At 41.4% G+C, this 24,131-nt stretch overlaps 2 protein-coding genes and 1 non-coding gene across 3 annotated transcripts in view; 2 read left to right on the top strand and 1 right to left on the bottom strand.

Moving 5' to 3' along the window:
- Window positions 1-13,111: 13,111 nt before the first annotated feature.
- Window positions 13,112-24,131, top strand: part of OR9Q1 (olfactory receptor family 9 subfamily Q member 1) — a 126,163-nt gene continuing 115,143 nt past the window's right edge. The window contains exon 1 of the mRNA XM_005577803.3: window positions 13,112-13,337. Coding sequence (XP_005577860.3) covers window positions 13,206-13,337 — 132 coding nt within the window. The 5' untranslated portion in view covers window positions 13,112-13,205. The remainder of the gene's footprint in view (window positions 13,338-24,131) is intronic.
- Window positions 15,948-16,054, bottom strand: LOC123568872 (U6 spliceosomal RNA). The gene has a single exon (XR_006692432.1). It is a non-coding gene; the product is annotated as a U6 spliceosomal RNA (small nuclear RNA).
- Window positions 20,572-21,670, top strand: OR6Q1 (olfactory receptor family 6 subfamily Q member 1). Its single transcript, XM_005577801.4, has one exon. It carries the CDS (start codon window positions 20,572-20,574, stop codon window positions 21,523-21,525), a length of 954 nt encoding a protein of 317 aa, XP_005577858.3. The 3' UTR covers window positions 21,526-21,670.

Below are 24,131 nucleotides of genomic sequence, written 5' to 3'. Positions count from 1 at the left end.
CTGACAGCATCCACAATGATGAGGCTTAATGACTGAGACAGAATACTAAGACAATAAAACATATGCCCTAATGTGAATGATTGTACTAAAGTTTGGTGTGTCTTTTTGAAATCAACAGTAAGGAGAGCCTTCATCAGAAGGAGAGAGCCATCTGATTTCCATAGGCTCCAATGCAGAAGAAAACATTAACTGATCTTAATCAAAGAAATATTCCTGTATGTACAGATATGCCCATATATACATGCAATAACTTCTAGGAGGATATACAGTATAATAATCTGATATTTACACTTTTGTTCCTTTTGAATTTTGTATTGTATGCTTGTATTACCTATTCAAAAATTAAATACTATGAAAGTTTTTCTAAAAATTTAATTCATATGCCCATAATTGTAAATGCATGTATTTAGAAATGATGATTTTATTTGTAGGGATATATTGTACAGACAAAACCTCACATTTTCAAAATTATGTATATAAGGTCATTTAGTACAGAATTAATAACAAAAGAGTGGAAACAACTTTAACAAGGGACTTGTGAAGTAATAATGTTCATCCATTCAATGGGACAGTATGAAGGCTTTTAGTAGATGATGAGGCTCATTATGTATTGATGTGAATATTTTGTCAAATGAACAAAAGCAAGATGAAGAAAAGTATGCAGAGTATGCCACATTTGTGTATAAAAGGAAGAAAAAACTTCTTGGGTGTGTGTCTCTCTGTGTGTGAATGTGTGCATCCATTTCCACATATATGCATAGAATAAAAGAATCAGAAAGAAAGGCTATCAGAAAAAATAAAAATAATGACGTTTGCCTTCGAGAAGAGAAACTGGGTGGCAAGAAGAAGTCGAAGTTGAACTTTTCATTGTTTACCTTATTTAACCTTTGGATTTGAACCATATGAATGTTCTCCTTATTAAAAAGTAGGCTGGGCGCAGTGCCTCACGCCTGTAATCCTAGCACTTTGGGGGGCCGAGGTGGGTAGATCCCTTGAGGTCAGGAGTTCGAGACCAGCCTGGCCAACATGGTGAAACCCCACCTCTACTGAAAATACAAAAAAATTAGCTGGGCATGGTGGCGTGTGCACCTGTAGTCCCAGCTACTTGGGAGGCTGAGGCAGGAGAATCGCTTGAACCTGGGAGGCGGAGGTTGCAGTGAGCCAAGATTGCACCACTACACTTCAGCTTGGGTGACAGAGCAAGACTCCATCTCAAATAAATAAATAAATAAATAAATAAATTAATTTTAAAATACATAATGAATGGGATGAACTCTACATCAGACACAGGAAAATAAATAATTAGAGAATTGGAAGGTAGAATATAAGAACTCACTCAGAATAAAATACAGGGAGTAGAAAAATGAAAACTATGCAAGAAGAGGTACAGCAGGGGAATGACAGACAGCACACTTCTTATCATAACAGATATTAGAAGATAATGGAATATTCACTTTGAAATACTGAAGGAAAAAGCTGTCAACCTAGAATTTTGCCATCAGCTAAACTATTAAGAAAGATGGTTAAATAAAATCATCTTTAGGCATACAAATACTAAAAGATTTTACTACACATTATAAGACTATAACACTATTAAAATTTGTTTCAGAAACAGAAGTGTGCAGGAGAAAAATGTGGAATACAAGAAGCAAACTTCTCTCCCACTTCCAAAACAGCTGAGTTGTTCTAGTGAGCACAGATTGATGAAAAGTGTTGGAAATCTTAATTAATGGTTAGAGCCTAAGAATTATAACTTAAAAAACAATAATAACATGGTGAAGAAGTTGTTCAAGGTAGGGGGGCGCTTAAAGCACACTAAAGATCTTACTGCAGTTGGAAGAAATTAAATGTCTAAACATTGACGGAAAAATTTTTAGTTCAGTATGTAGTTTAAAAAATTCAGAGTGGCTATTAAAATAATAGAAATAAGTTATGGCTTCCAAATCAGAATGAAATACACATTATCAAACAAAAGAAGGTAGAAAAGAGGAAAAGCACAGGATGGTAAATAGAAAACACAAAATATGGTACTATGATTAAGTCTAAATAAATGACTACATTAAAAAAGTGTAAATGGATCAGATTTATCTATTAAAAGAAGCAATCAAATGAACAAATAACAAAATGCAACTCTATGCTTTCTGCAAGACACAGAATGAACACATACACATACACACACAGGCTGAACATAAAAAAATTGGAAAATGACGGGAAGTCCTAGCCAGAGCAATCAAGCATGAATGAGAAAGAAAGAAAGTGTATTGAAATAGGAAAAGAAGAAGTCAACCTATTTTTCACTGATATTTCATCTTTAGAAAACCTTAAAGGCTCTGCCAAAAGGCTCCTTCTAGAGTGGATACATAACTTCAGTAAAGTTTCAGGATACAAAATCAGTGTACAAAAATCAGTAGCATTTCTATACACCAATAACGTTCAGCCTGAGAGCCAAGTCAAGAACATAAGGCTATTTACAGTAGACACACACACACGCATGCGCGCACACTCACAAATACTTAGGAATACATTTAACCAAGGAGGTTAAAGATCTCTACAAGGAGAACTACAAACTCCAGCTGAAAGAAATCATAGGTGATATACACAAATGGAAAAATATTTCATGCTTTTGAGTTGGAAGAATCAATGTTGTTAAAATGGCCATACTGCTCAAAGCAATCTACAGATTCAGTACTATTTCTATCAAACCACCACTGTCATATTTCATAGTATTAAAAAAAACTATTTTGAAATTCATATGGAGCCAAAAACGAGCCTGAGTAACCAAAGCAATCCTAAACAAAAAGAACAAAGCTGGAGGCATCACCTTACCTGACTTCAGACTATACTACAAGGATATGGTAACCAAAACAGCAGAGTACTGGTACAAAAACAGACACGTACATTGTATTAGTCTGTTCTTGCACTGCTATAAAGACCTATCTGTGACTGGGTAATTTATTAAGAAAAGAGTTTTGCCGGGCGCGGTGACTCAAGCCTGTAATCCCAGCACTTTGGGAGGCCAAGACGGGCGGATCACGAGGTCAGGAGTTCGAGACCATCCTGGCTAACACGGTGAAACCCCGTCTCTACTAAAAAATACAAAAAAACTAGCCGGGCGAGGTGGCGGGCGCCTGTAGTCCCGGCTACTCGGGAGGCTGAGGCAGGAGAATGGCGTAAAAACCCGGGAGGCAGAGCTTGCAGTGAGCCGAGATCCGGCCACTGCACTTCAGCCTGGGCGACACAGCGAGACTCCGTCTCAAAAAAAAAAAAAAAAAAAAAAAAAAAAAAAAAGAAAAGAGTTTTAATTGGCATATGGTTCTGCAGGCTTTTTAGGAAGCATGGCTGGGGAAGCCTCAGGAAACTTATAATCATGGTGGAAGGTGAAAGGCAAGCAGGCACATCCTACATGGCTGAAGCAGAAAGGAGAGGGGGAAATTGCCACACACTTTTAAACAACCAGATCTCCTGAGAACTCAGTCACTATTATGATAACAGCAAGGGGGGAAATCCACTCCCATGATCCAGTCACCTCCCACCAGGCCCCACCTCCAACCTTGGGGACTACAATTCGCCATGAAATTTGGGCGGAGACACAAATCCAAACCATATCACACACCAATGAACAGAATAAAAAACCTGGAAATAAAGCCATACATCTTTAGCCATCTGATCAGAAACAAATTGACAAAAATATGCAAAGGAGAAAGGACTCTCTATTCAATAAATGGTGCTGGGATAGCTGGCCAGCCACATGCAGAAGAATGAAACTGGATCCTTACCTTTTGCCATATACAAAAATTATCTCAAGATGAATCCAAGATTTAATGTGAGACCTCAAAGTATAAGAATCCTAGAAAAAAACCTGGAAAACACCATTCTGGACATCGGCCTTGGGAAAGAATTTATGGCTAAATCATGAAAAGCAATTGCAACAAAAATAAAAATTGGTAAGTGGGACCTAATTAAACTAAAGAGTTGCACAGCAAAACAAACTAGCAGGTAGAATAAACCGACAACCTACAGAATGGGAGAAAATTTTTGGAAACTGCATTCAACAAAGGTCTAATATTCATAACGTATAAAGAATTTAATTCAACAAGCAAAAAACAAATAACCCCATAAAATGTGGGCACAGGCCGGGCGCGGTGGCTCACACGTGTAATCCCAGCACTTTGGGAGGCCGAGGTGGGTGGATCACGAGGTCAGGAGTTCAAGACCAGCCTGGCCAAGATGGTGAAACCCCATTTCTACTAAAAATACAAAAATTAGCTGGGCATGGTGGTGGGCACCTGTAATCCCAGCTACTTGGGAGGCTGAGGAAGAGAACTGCTTGAACCTGAGAGGCGGAGGTTGTAGTGAGCTGAGTTCATGCCACTGCATTCCAGCCTGGGTGACAGAGCAAGACTGTGTCAAAAAAAAAAAAAATGTGGGCACAAGACATGAACAGACACTTATCAAAAGAATACATACAAGTGGCCAATAAACATATGAAAAAATGCTCAACATCACTAACCACTAACCACCATTGAGGCCAGCTTCAGGGGCTCGTGCCTATAATGTCAGCACTTTGGGAGGCTGAGGCAGGAAGTTAGAGACCAGGCTGAGTACCATAGGAAGACCTCATCGTTACAAAAAATTTTTTTAAAATTAACCAGGCTTAGTGGCATCCACCTGTAGTCCCAGGTACTTGGGAGTCTGAGATGGGAGGATTGCTTGAGGCCAGGAGTTTGAGGCTGCAATGAATCATGATCACACTACTGCACTCCAGCCTATGTGACAGAGTAACACCTTGTCTCAAAAAAAAACAACAAAAAAACACCAAAACCAAAAACCTCCCAAACTGCTGATAAGATATCATCTAATACCAGTTAGAATAGCTAACACTAGGTTGGTGCAAAAGTAGTTGTGGTTTTTGCCACTACTAACATTAAAAAGTCAAAAAATAACAGGTGCTGATGAGGCTGTGGAGAAAAGGAAACATTTACACACTGCTGATGGGAATGTAAATTAGTTCAGCCACTGTGGAAAGCAGTTTGGAGATTTTTCAAAGAACTAAAAAAAAGAATTGTAATTTGATGCAGCAATCCCATTACTGAGTATATATCCAAAAGAAAAGAAATGGCTGGGCGTGGTGGCTCATGTCTGTAATCCCAGCAATTTGAGAGGCCGAGGCGGGCTGATCACTTGAGGTCAGGAGTTGGAGACCAGCCTGGCCAACATGGTGAAACCCTGTCTCTACACAAAAATTATCTGGGAGTGGTGGTTCATGCCTGTAATATCAGCTACTCGGGAGGCTGAGGCCGGAGAATCGCTTGAACCAGGAGGTGGAGGTTGCAGTAAGCAGAGATTGTGCTACTGAACTCCAGCCTGGGTGACAGAGCAAGACTCTGTCTCCTGAAAAAAGCCACACACACACACAAACCCCACAAAACAAAACAAAAAGCAAAAGAAAAGAAATCATTCTATCATGGCAGTATTCACAATAGCAGAGACATGGACTCAACCAAGTATCCAACAACAGTGGATTGAATAAAGAAAATGTGATACACGGGCACCATGGAATACTACCAAAGAATGAAATCATGTCCTTTGTAGCAACATGAATGCAGCTGAAAGGCATTATCCTAAGCAAATTAACACAGGAACAGGAATACTGCATATTGTCACTTGTAAGTGTAAGCTAAACATTGAGTACTCATGGACATAAAGATGGTGGCAATAGACACTAGTGACTACTAGAGACGGGAGGCATGGAGGAGGGAGAAAGGATTGCAAAACCATTTGATTCTATGCTCACTACCTGGGTGATGGGATAAACTGTACTCCGAACCTCTGCATTATTCAATATACCCATGAAACAAACCTGCACGTGTACCCCCGAAACTAAAAAAAAAGTTGAAATTATGAAAACATTTAAAAGGAATAGTAAAAAAAATCATGCATTCGTGTATAACACAAATATTAACAAAAAAGTTACTGTAGCAAAATTAACATAAGACAAAATAGTTCTTAAGGCAAAAAACATTTCAGGGATAAAGAGAGAAACCACACACACAAAAATGTAACCACAGATCAAGAAGATATAACAATAATGAAATTACATGCTTCTAATACAATTATCATATATTGTAACATTGAAAGAAATGAAGCAAACGTTGACAGAATTATAAGGAGAAAAAAAGCCATAGTAGGAGATGAACACAACTTACAAATCAAGCAGACAAAAATTAGAATGGGAATAGCAGCTTTGAATAATAAATTAGCAAGTGTGATATATGTGCATGTACATATCTAAACACTTGACACTCAAGTGCATATGTTATTTTCAAGTACAGATAGAACCTTTGTAAAATTTGAACTTGAAGGCAAAGAAGAAATCTCAACTTTCAAAGAATTGCTATCATACTGATCACAATATCTTACCACACAATTACATTAGAAATAATTTAAATGATAAAAAGTAGTTTAACAATCCTACTCTCTTTCTCCTCTTACTTATCAGGAAACTGAAGAATGACACTCTGAATAACTCATGAATTAAAGAAGAAATAAATACCATGTTAATAACATAACTGAACAATAATAAATGTATAAATATTTGAGTGATCTAATTAAAGTGGTGTCTCCAGGTAAATATATAGCTTAATTGTATTTATTAGAAACAAAAAATGAAAATAAATGTGTTGTATTATATTAAAAATAGCTTTAAAAGAACAATGAAGCAGTCTATGAAAGTGGAAGGAAGGAGATAATAAATATAAGAGCAGAAATTATGATATAGAAAATTAGAGAAGATACAAAACCAAAAGTTTGTTCTTGGAAAAAAGGAAAATAATGAAATAGGCAAGCCCTAGCAAGATTTATCACTGAATAAAGAAAATATATATAGGTAAGTAATATTAAGAACTAAAGCTTGGTCAACACACATGGTGTTAAATATCTTGAATATCTGGATTTATGAGAGGTGACATTACCAGTTGATGGAGAAAGATATTATCAATATGGAAAAAGCCCCTAAATTTAAATATCTACTTAGCATACACAAAGATCAAGTCCAGTTGCGTTAAAGACTAAGTATAAAAATCAAAACCTAAACATTTTTTTAGAATACATTTTAGTCAAGGCGCAAAAGCACAAGCCATACAGGAAAAGATTTGTACATTTTACTACATAAAACGTGAAGATGTCAAATGAAAACAACAACAACAGCAAACTCAATATAGACAAAGTTGAAGACCAAGAACATATTGATTATAAAACAGACTGAGTTTTTAGAAAACACAAATAATGTCTACAAATTACTAAAAAATGGTTAAAAACTACTCAGTAGAAAAATGAAAGTGCACAAGAACGGGAATCCATTTGGCCGATAAACATTTGACAAGATGCCTAACCCACAGATGGCTGAAACTGTCAGAGGGTTGCAATTACATCGTGCTGGTTTTGTATGAGAAATGTGGTAACTCTCAGACACTGCAGATGGCAATATAGTTGGGGTCACCCCTTTGGAGAGCAATTCAGCATTGTTTAGTGATGTGAGATGTGTTTATTTAGGTCACCCTCAAGCAGCAGTTCTCAAACTTTAGCTTGATTCAGAATCACCTGGAGGATTTGTTAAAGCACATATTGCTAGACCCCACTCCTAGAGTTTCTGGTTCAGTAGGTCCGAGAAAGGAGCGGATTTGCATTTCCAACATATCCCAGGTGATGCTGCTGCTGCAGGCGACCACACTTTGAGAACCACTCCTTTAGACAGACTTTTGCAGATGTGCACAATGAGACCAGTCATGAGAATGTTTATTGTGAGGAATAGTAGAAAATTAGATACACCTTCAATGCCTACTGAGAGAATGAATAAGTATATAGTTTTAAAAAAATACAACAGAATATACATGGAAATTAAAATGAATGAGCTAGAGCTGCAAGTATCAACATAAAAATATTAAAAACAATGCTCTAAGAAGAAAGCAAATTGCAAAGTATAGAGGTTAATTCACTATACCTATTTTAAAATATGCAAAAAAAAAAATTCATGGATAACAAATAGTATAAATCATTTGTGAGCATGATAAATACTGAATTTACCATATTGGTTAATTCTGAAGAGGAGGGGAGGGTGCAAGGGTGATGGGACTGAAAACAAAGAGAAGGCCTCAACTATATCTACATTTTTATCTCTATCTATCATCGATTTATCTATCTTCATCATTATCATCATCATCATCTGTAAATATGTATATGTCTGTGCGTCTCTAGTCTATCAATCATACTTTTACAAAAAAGGATGTGGAATAAATATTGCCAAAAGTTAATAATTGATAAAGTTGGACAGTAGTAAACATTATATTATGTTCCTTCTTGCGTATAAAGTTCAATTATTTCATGATAAAAATACAATGAAAAGAAATGCCTGCAAAAAATACTATGCCAGACTCTGTTTCTGAGTACTGTTAAGGCTGAAAAACATCGTGTTGAGATTGAGCCTCTACTGTGGAATGAGATTTATATATGATCTTGTAGACCTCATCATCATAATATATTACAATTGGAAGTACAACGAATGATTTCAAATCTCTTCTCAGAGGAGTGGTGAAGGCTCTTGGCTTTTTGCTCTAGTTTGTGTCCTTCCTTTGCCAGTGTTGGTTCTGTAGCCCCTCCTCCAATGTGTCCCGGTTTCTAGGTTGGGATATTTGATTCCTTGGGCCAGAGGAAAATAATAGGAATATGATCATTCAAAGCCTCTCTTATTACTTTCACACACAGAGGAGAATTCTGCCTTTAATTGCTCAGTTTCTGAACTTTTGTGATGTGAAACTGGGACAACAGATAGAGTGGTAACACTCAAGGAGCTATCAAGGCTGGACTGGTTTACGCTGTAAAGCCAGAGGGACATGGTATTTCAGAAGGTGAAAGGAGAGGAGAAAGGCAGGAACCAGTGGGGCCTGGGCTGGAGAGCAGAGGTTTGGAGTTTGCCTCGGTTTCCTTTGTTCTCCAGGTGGCTGTTTCCCTCTGAATGTCCTTGGCCTGCGGACATAATGTTCTTCCTAGTTGCTTTCGATCAGCCTCACATGTGAGTGCAGAAGAGGATTTTTAAATTTAAAAATTTTTTTTATTTTTTAGATTTTCAGAGGGAGAGTCATTGACAGATTGGGTCAGAGCTGCAAAGAGGTTTTTCCATTGAGTGGGAATGCAGATACGGCACGGTTCAACATCCTTCCTGCCTCGAGCAGGCTGAAGTGTCGTGATATAACGATCTTATGTCTACTGTCAGGTGGACAAAGCCTTCAACTTTGTTTCCTTATTTATCTCTGACTACATCCTTGTCGTGTAGTTTTATTTTCCTAATTTTAGAGAGGTAGCAAGTCTATGAAGGGGCTTATGTAGGATTCAAGTCCAAGTGTTAAAGCAAACTAAATATGGCCTGAGAAGGACTCTGGTACTTCTACAGCAGAGTCCTCGTGGATGAGCTGTAACCTAGTGTAATAGATTATGGTGGAATGAGAATTATATACAATTTTGTAGACCTCATCGTCATTATACATAAAATTGAAAACACAGCTTACTAGTGTGCACCTGTAACAATAGCTGAGTGTTGGCTAATCTTAGCGGCCATACTTCAACCACTCATAGACTGCTGAATATTACTGCGTTCAAATAAGGCAAACGCTGAGCTGTAACCAATCTCACTGTTTCTGTACCTCACTTCCGATTTCTGTATGTCACTTTACCTTTTTTGTCTACACATTTGTTCTGATCACGAGGCACCCCAGAGTCTCTGTGAATCTGCTGTGATTCTGGGGGTTGCCCAATTCACGAATTGTTCATTGCTCAACTAAACTCCTTTAAATTTAATTCAGCTAAACTTTTTCTTTTATCGTAAGTCTATGATGTTTTACACTGAGCAGTACCGCACTAGGCTCTTTGGGAATGCAGAAAATATAAGACATAGCCCTGTCGTAAAAGATCTTTATTGTTTAGTTAGGAAGACAAGATATTTGTACCTGAAACATTAAGATTGGACATAGGATCAAAGAAAATGATCCTATGCATTGAGGATGTGTTAAAGAACAAGTCATCTATATTGCCTTTGGGCTTTGCCAGCTTTGGTCCGGCTGCCTTCTGTGATCAAACATAGTGGATACTCACCATCCCTGATGTTCTTTTTGCTTTATATTGAAATAACCCCGTATTTCCCTTTTGGGGAAAACAATTGCCCAGCCTGCAAACAATCATCAAATGCCCCACAGTAACTCTTTGAAAGGAAGGCAATTTGGCACAGTAACATTCAGGATAAAAGTGACCCTAAGTCACAGCCTCTATGGAATTGTAAGCTCCTTAAGGGTTGAAGCTGGTACTTCACATCTGTATTGCACAGAGCCTGGCCCAGAGTGGTTACTCAGTGATGTCTGGTGTTATCATTAAAGATTATTTTCTAAGAGTGGGGATAGGGGGCAGGTAGGTGGATGGTGATATCTGACCCACTCTAGTGAGGAAGGCCTCACTGCATCCATGATAAATCTGAACTCTACAGATTTCATGTCACCATATTCTAGAATAGTTTGGAGCCAGAGACCTTGGCAAAGAGTCTAGGTGTCACGGAATCTTCCCTGGTTGGCCCCTCATCCTCCACTCTGAGGCATCCGTCATCCTAATCTACAGATTTGGGACTCCCACGTAGCTTCTGCATACCCTCTGGGATAAAGTTTTTCATAATTTATTATTTTCTTTTCTTTGTTGTCTGAGAGCTTTAAACCTCCATGGAGAACTGGTCCCATGGGTCACCCCCAGGGGAGTTATAGGCACATATGTGGAGTATGAGGCATTTTATAGCCAGCGACAATTCTTGTTTCTTCTCTTTCCAGTTCAGCCAGTGGCAGATCTGTGCCCTCTCCCTTTGGTTCAGAGAAGCTGTGATCCTTGAATTTGGGGTCTCTGTTCCTCAGTGGGATTCAATAACCTGTCCTGGCCACCAGTTCCAAGGTTCTGGGTATGCTTGGCCTTGGTGCTTCAGCCAGAGAAGACACTAGGAAACTAGAGAAGCAGTGGGAGGCAGGTACGTGGCTCCTCTAGAGGCCCATATCCAAAGAGCACCCTAGGTGTGGTGAATGGAAGAGGAATGTTATCAATCAAATGGATACCAAATCTAGAGGTATGATTCCTGACTTCTGTATAGCCCGATCTTTTCTTTAGAGTTTTCCCAGTTTGTAATCTCATTTTATTTTTTTGATCAAAACCTCTTTTTAAAATTTTTTTTAAATTTAGTTTTTAAATTATTTTATTTATTTTTATTTTTTGAGTCAGAGTCTCCTTCTGTCACCCAGGCTGGAGTGCAGTGGTGTGGTATCAGCTCACTGCAACCTCCACCTCCTAGGTTCAAGCAATTCTGCCTCAGCCTCCTGAGTAGCTGGGATTACCATGTGTGTGCCATCATGCCTGGCTAGTTTTTGTATTTTCAGTAGAGACGGGGTTTCACCATGTTGGCCAGGCTGGTCTTGAACTCCTGACCTCAAGTGATCCACCCACCTCGGTCTCGCAAAGTGCTGGGATTACAGGTGTGAGCCACCGTGCCCAGCCCAAAAGCTCTTTTACAGAGTCATTGTGGTTTTAAATATCAACTCAGTTTTCAAGTGAGAAAATGGAGGCACACAGAATTCAACTGATTTGCTTAAGCTCATATAGAGTAGGGGTGCCAAGAGACTTTGTGGGGTTTTAGTTCTCCTTCATCTCTGTTTGCCTCCTCAAGCCACCTCAAATAAACCTACAATCTAAAGAAAATTAATTTGCTTTTGTTATTCCAGGGCAGCTTCATGACGATTCCCAGAGTCCTACCAGATGGCCATTCCCATGCTGTCCCTTTATTGAAATTCTGTGGTCATCACATAGTCCATAAGCAATAGAAGCAAAAGAGTAAACAGGTTTTACCAGAGTGTAACTTTCAAGTTTCAAAGAACCCGCACATCCACTATCCCATCAATTCACAGCATGTTCTGACAGACAACAAGAATAGGTGTTATTCCTGCCTGGAGATTAGGAGCTAGAAGCTCAGAAAGCTTGATTCTCACCTTGGTTCCTGTCTGCCATGGTGGACTCTCTGGCTTGGTTTGGGTCTGGGATCTCTGTCATATATATGGCTGGAGAAGCCTCCCACTTATTTTCGTATACCTCTATTTCCCATTTGTTCCCATCATAGGGAGACTATATATCAGTAGCTTTGAGGAACAGATTGTATGTGCTCAGTATTGAAGCCCCTGGAATAATGACAGAAGTACCCAGTTAATTGATCAGATTTTATTTTAGGAATATCAGCCTCCCTGGGGAGGTGGTATGATGGAAAGATGGTGGGCTCTGGAGTCACACTGGGCTGGATTCTCATCTGGACTCTGCCACTTACTAGCTGGTTGAAGCAGGGCTTTTGAGAGCCTCACATGCTAGGTCCCTTCATCTTCCCAGCTACCTGGCAACTAAGCAAATCTAGGACTTGGTGGAACAGAGTTTGAAAACAGCTGATAGAGTACAACTTTCCGGGAAATTTAAAATTAAATTCTGTAGCTAAGAAAAAGAAATTATATGTAGAAATCAATTCAGTTTGCCTCCCACCCAAGGCCATGAGAGCAGGCTGCTCCAGATATACAAGACGTCATTCCTTCAGGCATTGTTAGTCTTATAGTCCATTGGCAGTAATCGCATGGACAACACCCAAATTGATTGACTTTTCTGTAAGTATTGGTGAACTTCCTTTTCTTTCAATTTCCTTGAAAACAGGTAGCTAGAAATGGAAAGGAAACTAAGTACGCTGGGTCAGCAGGATGCCACGAGCATGCGACCATCCTTTTATTACATCACTATATATTTATTGCGTGTAGACTACATGCCAGTGACTCTTTTGGCATTGGCAATGCAGTGATGAACAAACAAACAAAGGCACTATCTTCAAGGAGCTTCCTTTTGCATGAACGTGTGTGTATGTGTGTGTGTGTGCATGATGTTACAGATAAACAAATATCTACCCAGATGGCAATGAGGCTGTGACGCAAAAAATCAAACTGAGAAGAGAATCAGAGAGTGAAAGGAATTGCGTTTTCAGATAGGTGGTCAGAAAGGGCCTCTCTGTGAAGGTGGCCTTGTGCAGGGAATTGAAGGAAGTGCAGGAGGAAGCCACACAGAGATGGTAGAGGGAGCAAAAGGAGCAAAGGCCCTACTTTCCCTTAATGCCGTCTCCTTCCATCTTTGGTCCAGCCCAGCAATGTACATGTTATCCTCCCCATTTGAAGATGAAGACACTGAGGCTCAGCAAGATCAAACTCACAAAGTCACAAGCTCACAGCTACGGTCTGACGGAGGTAGGGTCAAATGCAGCTCTACTGATTTCAGAGACGGTGCTGTTACTACAGGGGGCTGTCTGCATGTTGGAAAATGAGATGTGCTGCTGCTGTCACGTTGCAGTGGTAGTGGGGAAGCAGGCATGCGATGAGCTGGACCCAAGAGGAATCAGACAGCAGGTCTCTGGGCTTCATCCTGGGCATCTCCTAGCCCCGCTGTCTGTCTCATGACACCTACCCGCTGTGCCTGCTCACCTTGGTTTGTTGGCTGTTTTTTTGAAATCATTTCCTGGATCTTAGTAAGTTTCTTTTCCAGTTCCTTTCACTTTTTGGGACCAGTCCCCTAGATGCCAGGTGGAGAGAACTGAGAGAGGGAGAAATCCAGCCTCTCTCACCAGGCTTGTCATGTAGCTGCACAAGCAAATAGCGGCAGGAACCAAGTTTTAATTTTTGTGCGTGGGCTTCAAACTGTTTTTCCATATTTGTTAGGGAAAATCTTAGCCAGGGAGCACTATCTTTTGAGGACATCAAATTGGGCCAAGTTCCTGTGCGGCCTTTCTCCTTATTTAGTGATTGCCCCGTGTGACCCTCTCCTCTCCGGTTGACCGCTTTTTCCCTGCATGGCACTTGGCGGATAAAGTTCCCTGAACCCTGGAGAGGAAGCGGATGCTGTTAATAGCCCTGGGAGTGTGACTGTGCTTTGCAGCTCACTGGAGCCTGTGGGATATTCCTCCAGCCTTGGCGGGGCTCTGAGCTGCAGGGAAATTAACCTCCGAGTCAGGGCAGGGAGCCAGGGTTGCAGGCACGTCGTCATTGGGTGAAATGAAATGGCAGAGGAAAATGGCACGGTGTGGAGGGAAAGCACAGGCTTTTTTTGTCAGAAGCTCTGGGGTTTGGCTCTTCTCTGTGCCATGTAGTTCTTTGATCTTGTGCAAGTTACTTAAGGTCTCTCTGAGCCTTCAGTTATTTCAATTGCATGAAAACTAAGACAAATAACACCTCTATATCAAGAAGAGTTCATAGGATCATAGTACAGTATTGTGGGGATGAAGCGAGATAGTATCAGCTCATCAGAATCTAGCCCATGGGAGGGGTTCCATAAATGACCTTTTCTTTCTTTCTTTTTTTTTTTTCTTGAGACGGAGTCTTGCTCTGTCACCAGGCTGGAGTGCAGTGGCACGATCTCGGCTCACTGCAACCTCCGCCTTCCGGGTTCAAGCGATTCTCCTGCTTCAGCCCCCTGAGTAGCTGGGGCGCCCTGCCCAGCTACTGTAGGGCATGTCCTACAGGCGCCCACCACCACGCCCAGCTAATTTTTGTATTTTTAGTAGAGACGGGGTTTCACCGTGTTGGCCAGGATGGTCTCGATTTCTTGACCTTATGATCTGCCCGCCTCCCAAAGTGTTGGGATTACAGGCCTGAGCCACCGCGCCCAGACTCCTTTCTCCTTTTTTTGGAGAGAAGCTCATCTTTCTACCAACACATGACCCGAAGAAGTGTTGGGGCGGGGGGGAAGAGGAGTAGAATTTGGATGCTCTGAAACTCTTGTTCAGAAATAGTTTCTCATTGGACTTGTCTCTGATGTCTTAAATGATTCCATCAGAAATTCATTGTTGGGTTAGGCATTGCCTCCCATCTAGGTTGCTTTCATCTGATTACAGTTAGAAGGTGGTAGAGCTGAGATTTGAAGGCATCAGGTGGTCTAATGCCTGAATGTAGCCTTAACCACTATGCTCTCCTGACTCTTTCCGTGGACCTCACAACCTCTTCTAACGATTCCTCTGGGCATATTAGCTACTTCCACCTGCCTCTCCCCTGGCTTGCTGGGGTGCCTCCCCCTCCCTCCACTGCACTTGGTTTTGTCAGTTAAGGATTGCCTTCTTTCCACCGTCCCCCACCCTCAGTGCGATTTAATTGGGAAATTGTTTCTTGATCTTACCTGTCCTGTCTTCCTTCTATGCCAACTTCACTGCGCCCTACTTTGTTCTACCAGACACATTGCAATTAGCTCATCACATCTCTGTCCTAACCCTTGAGTACTTCTCTATCTTTCCTAAAAGACACGGTTCTTAAAAGGCAGGACTTGCAACTCATTTTGGGTTAGAGGCCTGATGCCTAGTACCATGCCTGGCACTCAGGGTCTCCTTGAAGAATGCTTGAATGAGGAACTGGCAGGCATAGAACTGTGGATAAACCACTTCACTGAGTTAAAAAATTAATAGGTTCAGAAATTTCCAGGAGTTAGATAGCTGTGAGATTCTCTCTCTCAATCTTTTTATTTTTTTTTTCAACTTTTATATTCAGGGGGTACATGTGCAGGTTTGTTAAAAATATGGAATGTGGCTGGGCATGGTGGCTCATGCCTGTAATCCCCGCACTGTGGGAGGTCGAGGTGAGTGGATCATTTGAGGTCAGGAGTTTGAGACCAGCCAGGCCAATATGGTAAAATCCTGTCTCTATTAAAAATACAAAAATTAGCTGGATGCGGTGGCATGTGCCTGAAATCCAAGCTACTCGGGAGGCTGAGGGAGGAGAATCACTGGAACTTGGGAGGCGGAGGTTGCAGTGAGCCAAGATTGCGCCACTTCACTCCAGCCTGGGCAACAGAGCGAGACTCTGTATCAAAAAGAAAAAAATATGGAATGCTTCACAAATTTGTGTGTCATTCTCATGCAGGGACCATGCCAATCTTCTCTGTATCATTCCAGTTTTAGTATATATGCTGCTGAAGCGAGTATTCTCTTAATCTTTTTAATGAATGAATGTGCATTAATATACACTAGCAAAAGAAGTAATGAGACATTTAAAAATTATTTTATTCATTTAAACTCTTTGAATGTTGTTCTCCATGTATCAATCCAATCTATTTGACAACTTGAGTTCATTTCTTGAGTCTCTCAAAGAATGCAATTGAGTGTCAGGCAGTAGAGGAAGAGCTGATGGAGATTCAAGCATTTTTCTAGAATCATTCAGTTTAGATTTTGGGTTTCTGATTTGGAATTCAAGAAAAGGTTCCCTTGCAGTTTGTTAATTAGCATTAGGCTAGGGGGAGCAATAAGGACTCACTGGGCTTCAGTGCAGGTGCAATTGCTCATGCGTGTCCAACCAAACCCCGGATATCAGTTGTCCCCCATCCCCCATTTCTCTGCAGAACAAGAGACAACAGATAATTTGGGGACAGTTTGGCTGCTTGGTGGTGGCATAGGCGGTATGTGTGTCCATAAAGTAGGGTAACTACTGCTTAACACAGTAAGGTGGTGGTGTTTTTCGCTCGTGTGACAGTCCTGTGTGAGTCAAGGGCAGGGATTGGCAAATTACAGCCCATGGTCCAAATCCAGCTTGTAGCCTGTTTGTGTATGGCCCATGAGCTAAGAAAGGGTTTTACATTTTAAAGAGTTGCAAAAACAAACAAAAAAACCCACAGAGAAGAATGTGTGGCAGAAACTGCCTGTGGCTCCTAAAGCTGAAACTATTTGAATCTGATCCGTTACAGAAAATGTTGGGTAACCCCTGCTCCAGGAAGAAGTGAGTGGTTTTCCTCAGGGATCTAGGATCCTGCCAGCTCTTGGCTCTATGATGGGGAAAGAGAGAGTGGGGAAGACACTCCTGTCCTTAAAAAGTCTCAGTCCACAGGTAAAATGCATCACTGCCTGGATGCAAGGGGATAAAAAGTTAGCCCTTGGCTCTCCCTCTCTCCTTTTCTCTTGTATCCTACTTCTTTACTCCTCCTTCAGTTTTTGAGAAACAAGAGCAGACCCTTTCAATGTAGCTAATCTGGGCCTGATACAAAGCCCACAGGTTCTGGCACCCTCTCTCTAAGCCATGGATCAGAGATCTGAAAGTATTAAAAAGTAATACCTGCTCTGTACCAGGCTCCATGGTGGATGTTAGGGGGGGCATCTGTATCAGGCCCCAGGGTGGATGCTGGGCACCTGCTCTGTACCAGACCCCAGGGTGGATGTTGCGGGGGCATCTGTATCAGGCCCCAGGGTGGATATTGCGGGGGGAGGCCTCTGTATCAGGCCCCAGAGTGGATGTTGGGGGGGCATCTGTACAAGGTCCCAGGGTGGGTGCTGGGAGGGCATCTGTATCAGGCCCCAGGGTGGATGCTGGAGCACCTGCTCTGTACTAGGCCCCAGGGTTGATGCTGGGGCACCTGCTCTGTACCAGACCCCAGGGTGGATGTTCGGGGGCATCTGTACAAGGTCCCAGGGTGGGTGCTGGGGCACCTGCTCTGTGCCAGGCCCCAGGGTGGATGCTGGGGCCACCTGCTCTGTACCAGGCCCTGAGATAGATGCTTGGGGCACTTGCTTTGTACCAGGCCCTGGGGCAGCTGGTGGGAGAATCTGCTCTGTACCAGCCTCCATGGTGATGCTGGAGAAACCTGGTCTGTACCAGGCCCCAGGGTGATGCTGGGGGCACCTGCTGTGCACCAGGCCTCAGGATGGATGCTGGGGGTACCTGCTCTGTAGCAGGCCCTGGGATAGAGGCTGGGGGCATCTGTACCCTCCACCGTGGTTCCTAGGTCAGAACAGGTGCCCTGTGCATTTGTTTGCTTGACCTGCATACGAGTTTGGAGGAATGAGGTAAGGAAAAAGGCTTCCTAGTGAAGACAGGACTATCAAACTTGAGTCACAGCTGAAAGGACAGGTAAGATTTAGAAATAATAGTAAGAATTTATAGATGACACAACCGAGCTAGTAAATTGTAGACGCAGGGCTTGATCCCAGAGCTGTTTGACTCTAAATCTCATTCTCTCCATGACTATGAAAAATAATGAATTTTTCAGAGAGTTTGACGATGAAACTGTCTAACACAGTAAGTCAAGTCAAACTTCTAGAGCATCTGTGTGCAGTGTTTCCATTGGGAAAGGTGATCATTGTTTGGAGGCTGCTACATTGTAAGCGAGGTTGCAAAGGAGATAAATGGGAGGGAATTGCGTCCTGAAATTTCCTTGAGCCAACAGAAGCATGAAGTGTCTGGGGCTGCAATGCAATTATGTGAGAGGAAGCCAATGTTTATAGACTTCCCACTGTGGGGATGTTAGGCATGGTGAAGACGCACGCAGAAATCTGAAAACTCTGAACTTGTTTATTTCTGATTTTGTATCTCTACATGCTTTCATTGCCAGGAATTCTGAAGCCAGAAGGAACTTGCTAATTATTTATAGGGGAAAGAACAAGGGCTTTAGACCTTGGCAAGCCTGGATTCAAATTCCAGTTCAGGAATCTGTGACTGTAGCAAAACATTTTTTTTCTCCAAAGGGTCAGAAACAGTAAATAATTTGCCCAAGTTATACAACTAGGACAGAATTGCTTTATTTATGTCACCGCATAACAAAGCAGCCTAAAACTTAGTGGTTTAAACAACAATCAGTTATTTAGCTCATAGATTTTTAATTTGGGGAGGGCTCAGCAGGGAAGGCTGGTGTCAGCTTGGCCAGCTCAATGGGGGCTGAACGGTCTGTTTCTCAGACAGCTTATTCACCTGGCTGGTACGCTGGTGCTGGCTGTCAGTGGAAGCTTGGCTAGGGCTGAGGGCTGAGGGACTTAGTTCCTCTTCACTTAGGCACCTCCACAGGCTACATAGGCTTCCTCACACTACTGTGACTGGGTTTCAAGAAGCAAGAAGAGGAAACTGATGGTTTCCAAGCCCTGGGCCTGGAAACTGGCACAGCATCACTTCCACCTTATTCTGTTAAGCCATCACAGAACCCAGATTCAATGGGAATGGCCAAAGACCCTCCTTTTGGATGGGAAGAGTGTTCAAGAATTTGGGGCTGTATTTTAAAACTGGCACAAAAATGGAGATATTATATTTTCTCATTTAATTCTAAAATGAGAAAGGAAGTAATCTCTTGGGAACTCTTTTGTATTATCTGTTTTTTAAAAAATGGGATTATTTAGCTCCAATATCAACTTGAAATATATGACCATGAGTGAATGGGATTCACGAATCATATATTTCAAGTTGATATTGAAGCTTAAATTCAAACCCAGTATGGATCCAAACCCAATTATGTTGATTCTGTCTTTTAACAGTCATGTTCACTCTCCTACTGGCATTTCCGCAGTTAAAGTCACCCTCACTCCATGCTATACTTGCAACAACCTCCTAACCCAGCCTTCCTTCCTGCCTCCTCCTTTTTTTTTTTTTTTTTTTTGACATGGAGTCTCGTTCTGTCACCCAGGCTAGAGTGCAGTGGCATGATCTCAGCTCACTGCAACCTCTGCCCCCCGATTCAGGTGATTCTCCTGCCTCAGCCTCTCGAGTAGCTGGGATTACAGGTGCCCACCACTACACTGGGCTAACTTTTGTACTTTTAGTAGAGACAGGGTTTCACCATGTTGGCCAGGCTGATCTTGAACACCCAACCTCAGGTGATCCGCCTGCCTTGGACTCCCAAAGTGCTGGGATTACATGCGTGAGCCACCGTGCCCAGCTTCTGCCTCTTACCTTGTTCCCCTCCAAACCTGCCCCTTCTAAGGGGTAAAAAGAATAGCATTGCTTCTCTGCTTATAATTCTTAAAGGCTCCCTGTGGCCTTTAGACTGAAGCTCAGCTTTTTCCTTTCCCTTAATTTGGTTGCTGGCCCTTCATGGTGCCCCAGCCTACTCCTCGGGCTCAGAAACAGTCATTTTTTCTCTCTCTCTTATTCCAGGAGAAGTCAACATGTGGATTTCCCCCTTGACATTTATTGACTCAAACATGATGCTAGGTGCTTTACAGGAATTATTTAACTTACATTTTCACAACAACTCTGTGAGGTTCTCTTTTATTTGAAGCCAGGTATGCTTGCTTGGGAAATCAAGCTGTTGAATTCTATGGTAAACTGTCTCTACTTGAAGTTTCCCAAATGCACAGTCTCCTGTCTGGTGTCTGGAATTTTATACTTGCTATGTCTTCTCTCTATCTCTACCTTTTGTCTCACTAACTTATACTTCCTTTTCAGGTTCAGCTTTAGACAGTCTTCTCTCCAGGAAGATTTCTCAAGACTGGTTGAGCTTCCCCGCTATTTCTGCCTATAGTACCCTGTCTTATTCTTAGCCAGTGCATTTCATTTTGTACTGATATTATTTGTTTTCTCATGTCCCTCATGTACTGTAAATTCTTTGAGGGTAAGAACAGGGTCTTTACATCATGTTTTTCTTCTGAAGTGAAAGGCATTTTAGTACAACATCCTCCAACCTCACAGGTTCTCTTTGAGCTTTCATTGTCTATGAGGCTATGAGTTTGCTGAGCTCTCACTGCCACAGATGCAGCCATATACCAAAAACTGGACCCAGGTAACTGAATTTGTCATGATGGGCTTTGCTGGCATTCATGAAACACACCTCCTCTTCTTCATACTCTTCCTCACCATGTACCTGTTCACCTTGGTAGAGAATTTGGCCATCATTTTAGTGGTGAGCTTGGACCACCGACTATGGAGACCCATGTATTTCTTCCTGACACACTTGTCTTGCCTTGAAGTCTGGTACACTTCTGTTACAGTGCCCAAGATGCTGGCTGTTTTTATTGGGGTGGATGGTGGCAAGAATATTTCTTATGCTGGCTGCCTGTCCCAGCTCTTCATCTTCACCTTCCTTGGGGCAACTGAGTGTTTCCTACTGGCTGCTATGGCCTATGATCGTTATGTGGCCATTTGCATGCCTCTCCACTATGGGGCTTTGGTGTCCTGCGGCACCTGCATCCGTCTGGCAGCTGCTTGTTGGCTGGTAGGCTTCCTCACACCCATCTTGCCAATCTACCTCATGTCTCAGCTAACATTTTGTGGCCCAAATGTCATCGACCACTTCTTCTGTGATGCCTCACCCTTGCTAGCCTTGTCGTGCTCAGATGTCACTTGGAAGGAGACTGTGGATTTCCTGGTGTCTCTGGCTGTGCTACTGGCCTCCTCTACGGTCATTGCTGTGTCCTACGGCAACATTGTCTGGACACTGCTGCACATCCGCTCAGTTGCTGAGCGCTGGAAGGCCTTCTCTACCTGTGCAGCTCACCTGACTGTGGTGAGCCTCTTCTATGGCACTCTTTTCTTTATGTATGTCCGGACCAAGGTGACTTCCTCCATCAACTTCAACAAGGTGGTATCTGTCTTCTACTCTATCGTCACGCCCATGCTCAATCCTCTTATCTACAGTCTTAGGAACAAGGAAGTGAAGGGAGCTCTGGGTCGAGTCTTTTCTCTCAAGTTTTGGAAGGCACAGTGAGGAGGCAGGTGGGAACCCAGTTTCCTTGCCTTGGATATTTAAAAACAGGTTGGTCAATAATATTTAAGCTGAGTCCACATCAAGAATGCAGTTCCATTTATAACAGCCACAAAAAATACAATACCTAGGAATACAACTAACCAAGGAAGTGAAAGATATTTCTAAGGGGAACAACAAAACAATGCTAAAAATATCAGAGATGACACAAACAAATGAAAAAACATTCCATGCTCACAGATTGGAAGAATCAATGTCATTAAAATGGTCATACTGCCCAAAGCAATCCACAGATTCAATGCTATTCCTATTAAACTATCAATGTCATTTTTCACAGAATTAGAAAAAACTATTATAAAATTCATATGAAAGCAAAAAAGGAGCCCAAACTGCCAAAGCAATCCTAAGCAAAAACAACAACAACAACAACGAAAACAAAAAAATAAATCTGGAGGCATATTATCTAACTTAAAACTATACTATAAGGCTACAGTAACCAGAACAGCATGGTACTAGAACAAAAACTGACACATAGACCAATGGGACAGAATAGAGAACCCAGAAATAAAGCTGCGCATTGCTACCAACTGATCTTTGAAAAAGTTGACAAAAGTAAGCAATGGAGAAAAGATTCCCTACTCAATAAACGGTGCTGGGAAAACTGGCTGGCCATATGCAGAAGATTGAAACTGAACCTCTACTTATTGCCATATTCAAAAATTAAGATGGATTAAAGACTTAAATGTAAGACCTCAAAATATTAAAAAAATCCTGGAAGAAGACCTAGGAAATACCCTTCCGGACATTGGTCTTGGGAAAGAATTTATTACTAAGTTCTCAAAAGCAATTGCAATGAAAAACAAAAATTGACAAGTAGGACTTAATTAAATAGCTTCTGCACAGTAAAATAAACTGTTGACAAGACAAACAGGTAAACTAACAAATAAAAGAAAATATCTACAAACTATACATCTGACAAAGGTTTAATATCCAGAATCTATAAGGGACTTAAATCAACAAGAAAAAAAAATTAATCCCATTAAAAAGTGGGCAGAGGACATGAACAGACACTTATCAAAAGAAGATATCCAAGCTGTAAACAAACATGAAAAAATTCTCATCATCATTAATCATCAGAGAAGTGCAAATGAAAACATAATGAGATACCATCTCACGCCAGTTAGAATGGCTATTATCAAAAAGTTAAAAAATAACAGATGTTGGGGAGGTTGCAGAGAAAAGGGAATGCTTGTGCATTGTTGGTGGGAGTGTAAATTAGTTCAGCCATGTGGAAAGCAGTTTGAAGATTTCTCAAAGAATGAAAAATAGAACTACTATTCAAACCAGCAATCCCATTACTAGGTATATACCCAAAGTAAAATAATCGTTCTATCAAAATGACACATGCACTTATATGTTCATCATGACACTATTCACAGTAACAAAGAGATGGAATCAACCTAGGTGTCCATCAATGGTAGATTGGATAAAGAAAACGCAATACATATACACCATGGAATACTATGCAGCCATAAAAAAGAATGAAATTGTATTATATGCAGCAACATGGATGTAGTGGGAGGCCATTATCCTAAGCAAATTAATGCAGAAACTGAAAATCAAATATTTTATTTTCTCACTTGTAAGTACGAGCTAAATCTTGGGTACACATGAACATAAAGATGGGAATAAGAGATATTGGGGAATAAGAGAGATTATGTCACCTTGGCCTCCTGAGTAGCTGGGACTACAGGTGCACAAAAGGAGGGAGAGAGGGAGGGGGCAATGGCTGAAAAACTGCCTATTGGGTACTATGTTCCTATCTAGGTGACAGAATGAACAGAATCCAAACCTCAGCATCCCACAATATATCCTTGTGACAAATCTGCACATGTACCCCCTGAATCTAAAATAAAAATGGAAATTAAAAAAAAATAAAAGGACAGGGGTGAGGACTATGGAAGGGGGCTCTGGTCTGAATAGTCTGGAGTTATGGACTATATATTAGGTAAAGTAAAATGCTAAGTCTCTATAACAAGAGAGACTTAACTATAGTGTAGCTTAAAGAATGAAGATTTTCTTTTTCTGGCAAGTATCCACAGTGAGTATTCCAGGCTGGTGGGTGGCTCTGTTCAGCTTTAAGGACACAAGTTCATTCCATCTTGCAGGATCAACATCCCCTACGATATTGGCTGAGAAAGTTCTGCTGGCCAAATCCAGCTGAGCACTTGTTTTTTTTTTTTTTTTTTTTTGAGATGGAGTCTTGCTGGGTGACTTTAAATATCTACCTTTTGAGTGTTTATCATATGCTGAGACGTTTCATACAGTTTCTTGTTTTATCATCTCAACAACCCGAAGATAAAGTCTTAGTCTCATTTTACTTTGGAGCAAACTGAGGCTTGGAGAGGTAAGGTAACATGTCCAGGTTTATACAGCTATGACAGCAGGAGGACATGAACCAGGTCTGTCTGGCTCCACTCAACGACTCTACCTGTCTCCTCTCAAAGACCTCTTCCAATGCTAATTTTGCATAAGTTAATTCATTCATTTACCAATCACGTATTCTGTCTCCTCACTGTATGAGGTGCTGGCTGGGTGCTGAGAGGCCA

The sequence above is a fragment of the Macaca fascicularis genome, chromosome 14, assembly GCF_037993035.2.
Source record: "Macaca fascicularis isolate 582-1 chromosome 14, T2T-MFA8v1.1".
Lineage (NCBI taxonomy): Eukaryota > Metazoa > Chordata > Mammalia > Primates > Cercopithecidae > Macaca > Macaca fascicularis.
The sequence above is the reverse complement of the archived record's forward strand: the minus strand, read 5'-3'. Positions and strand labels throughout refer to the sequence as shown.

What these genes read in the sequence shown, in the direction of transcription:
- OR6Q1 (XM_005577801.4), top strand. Translation starts at nt 20,572, where the DNA reads ATGCAGCCATATACCAAAAACTGGACCCAGGTAACTGAATTTGTCATG.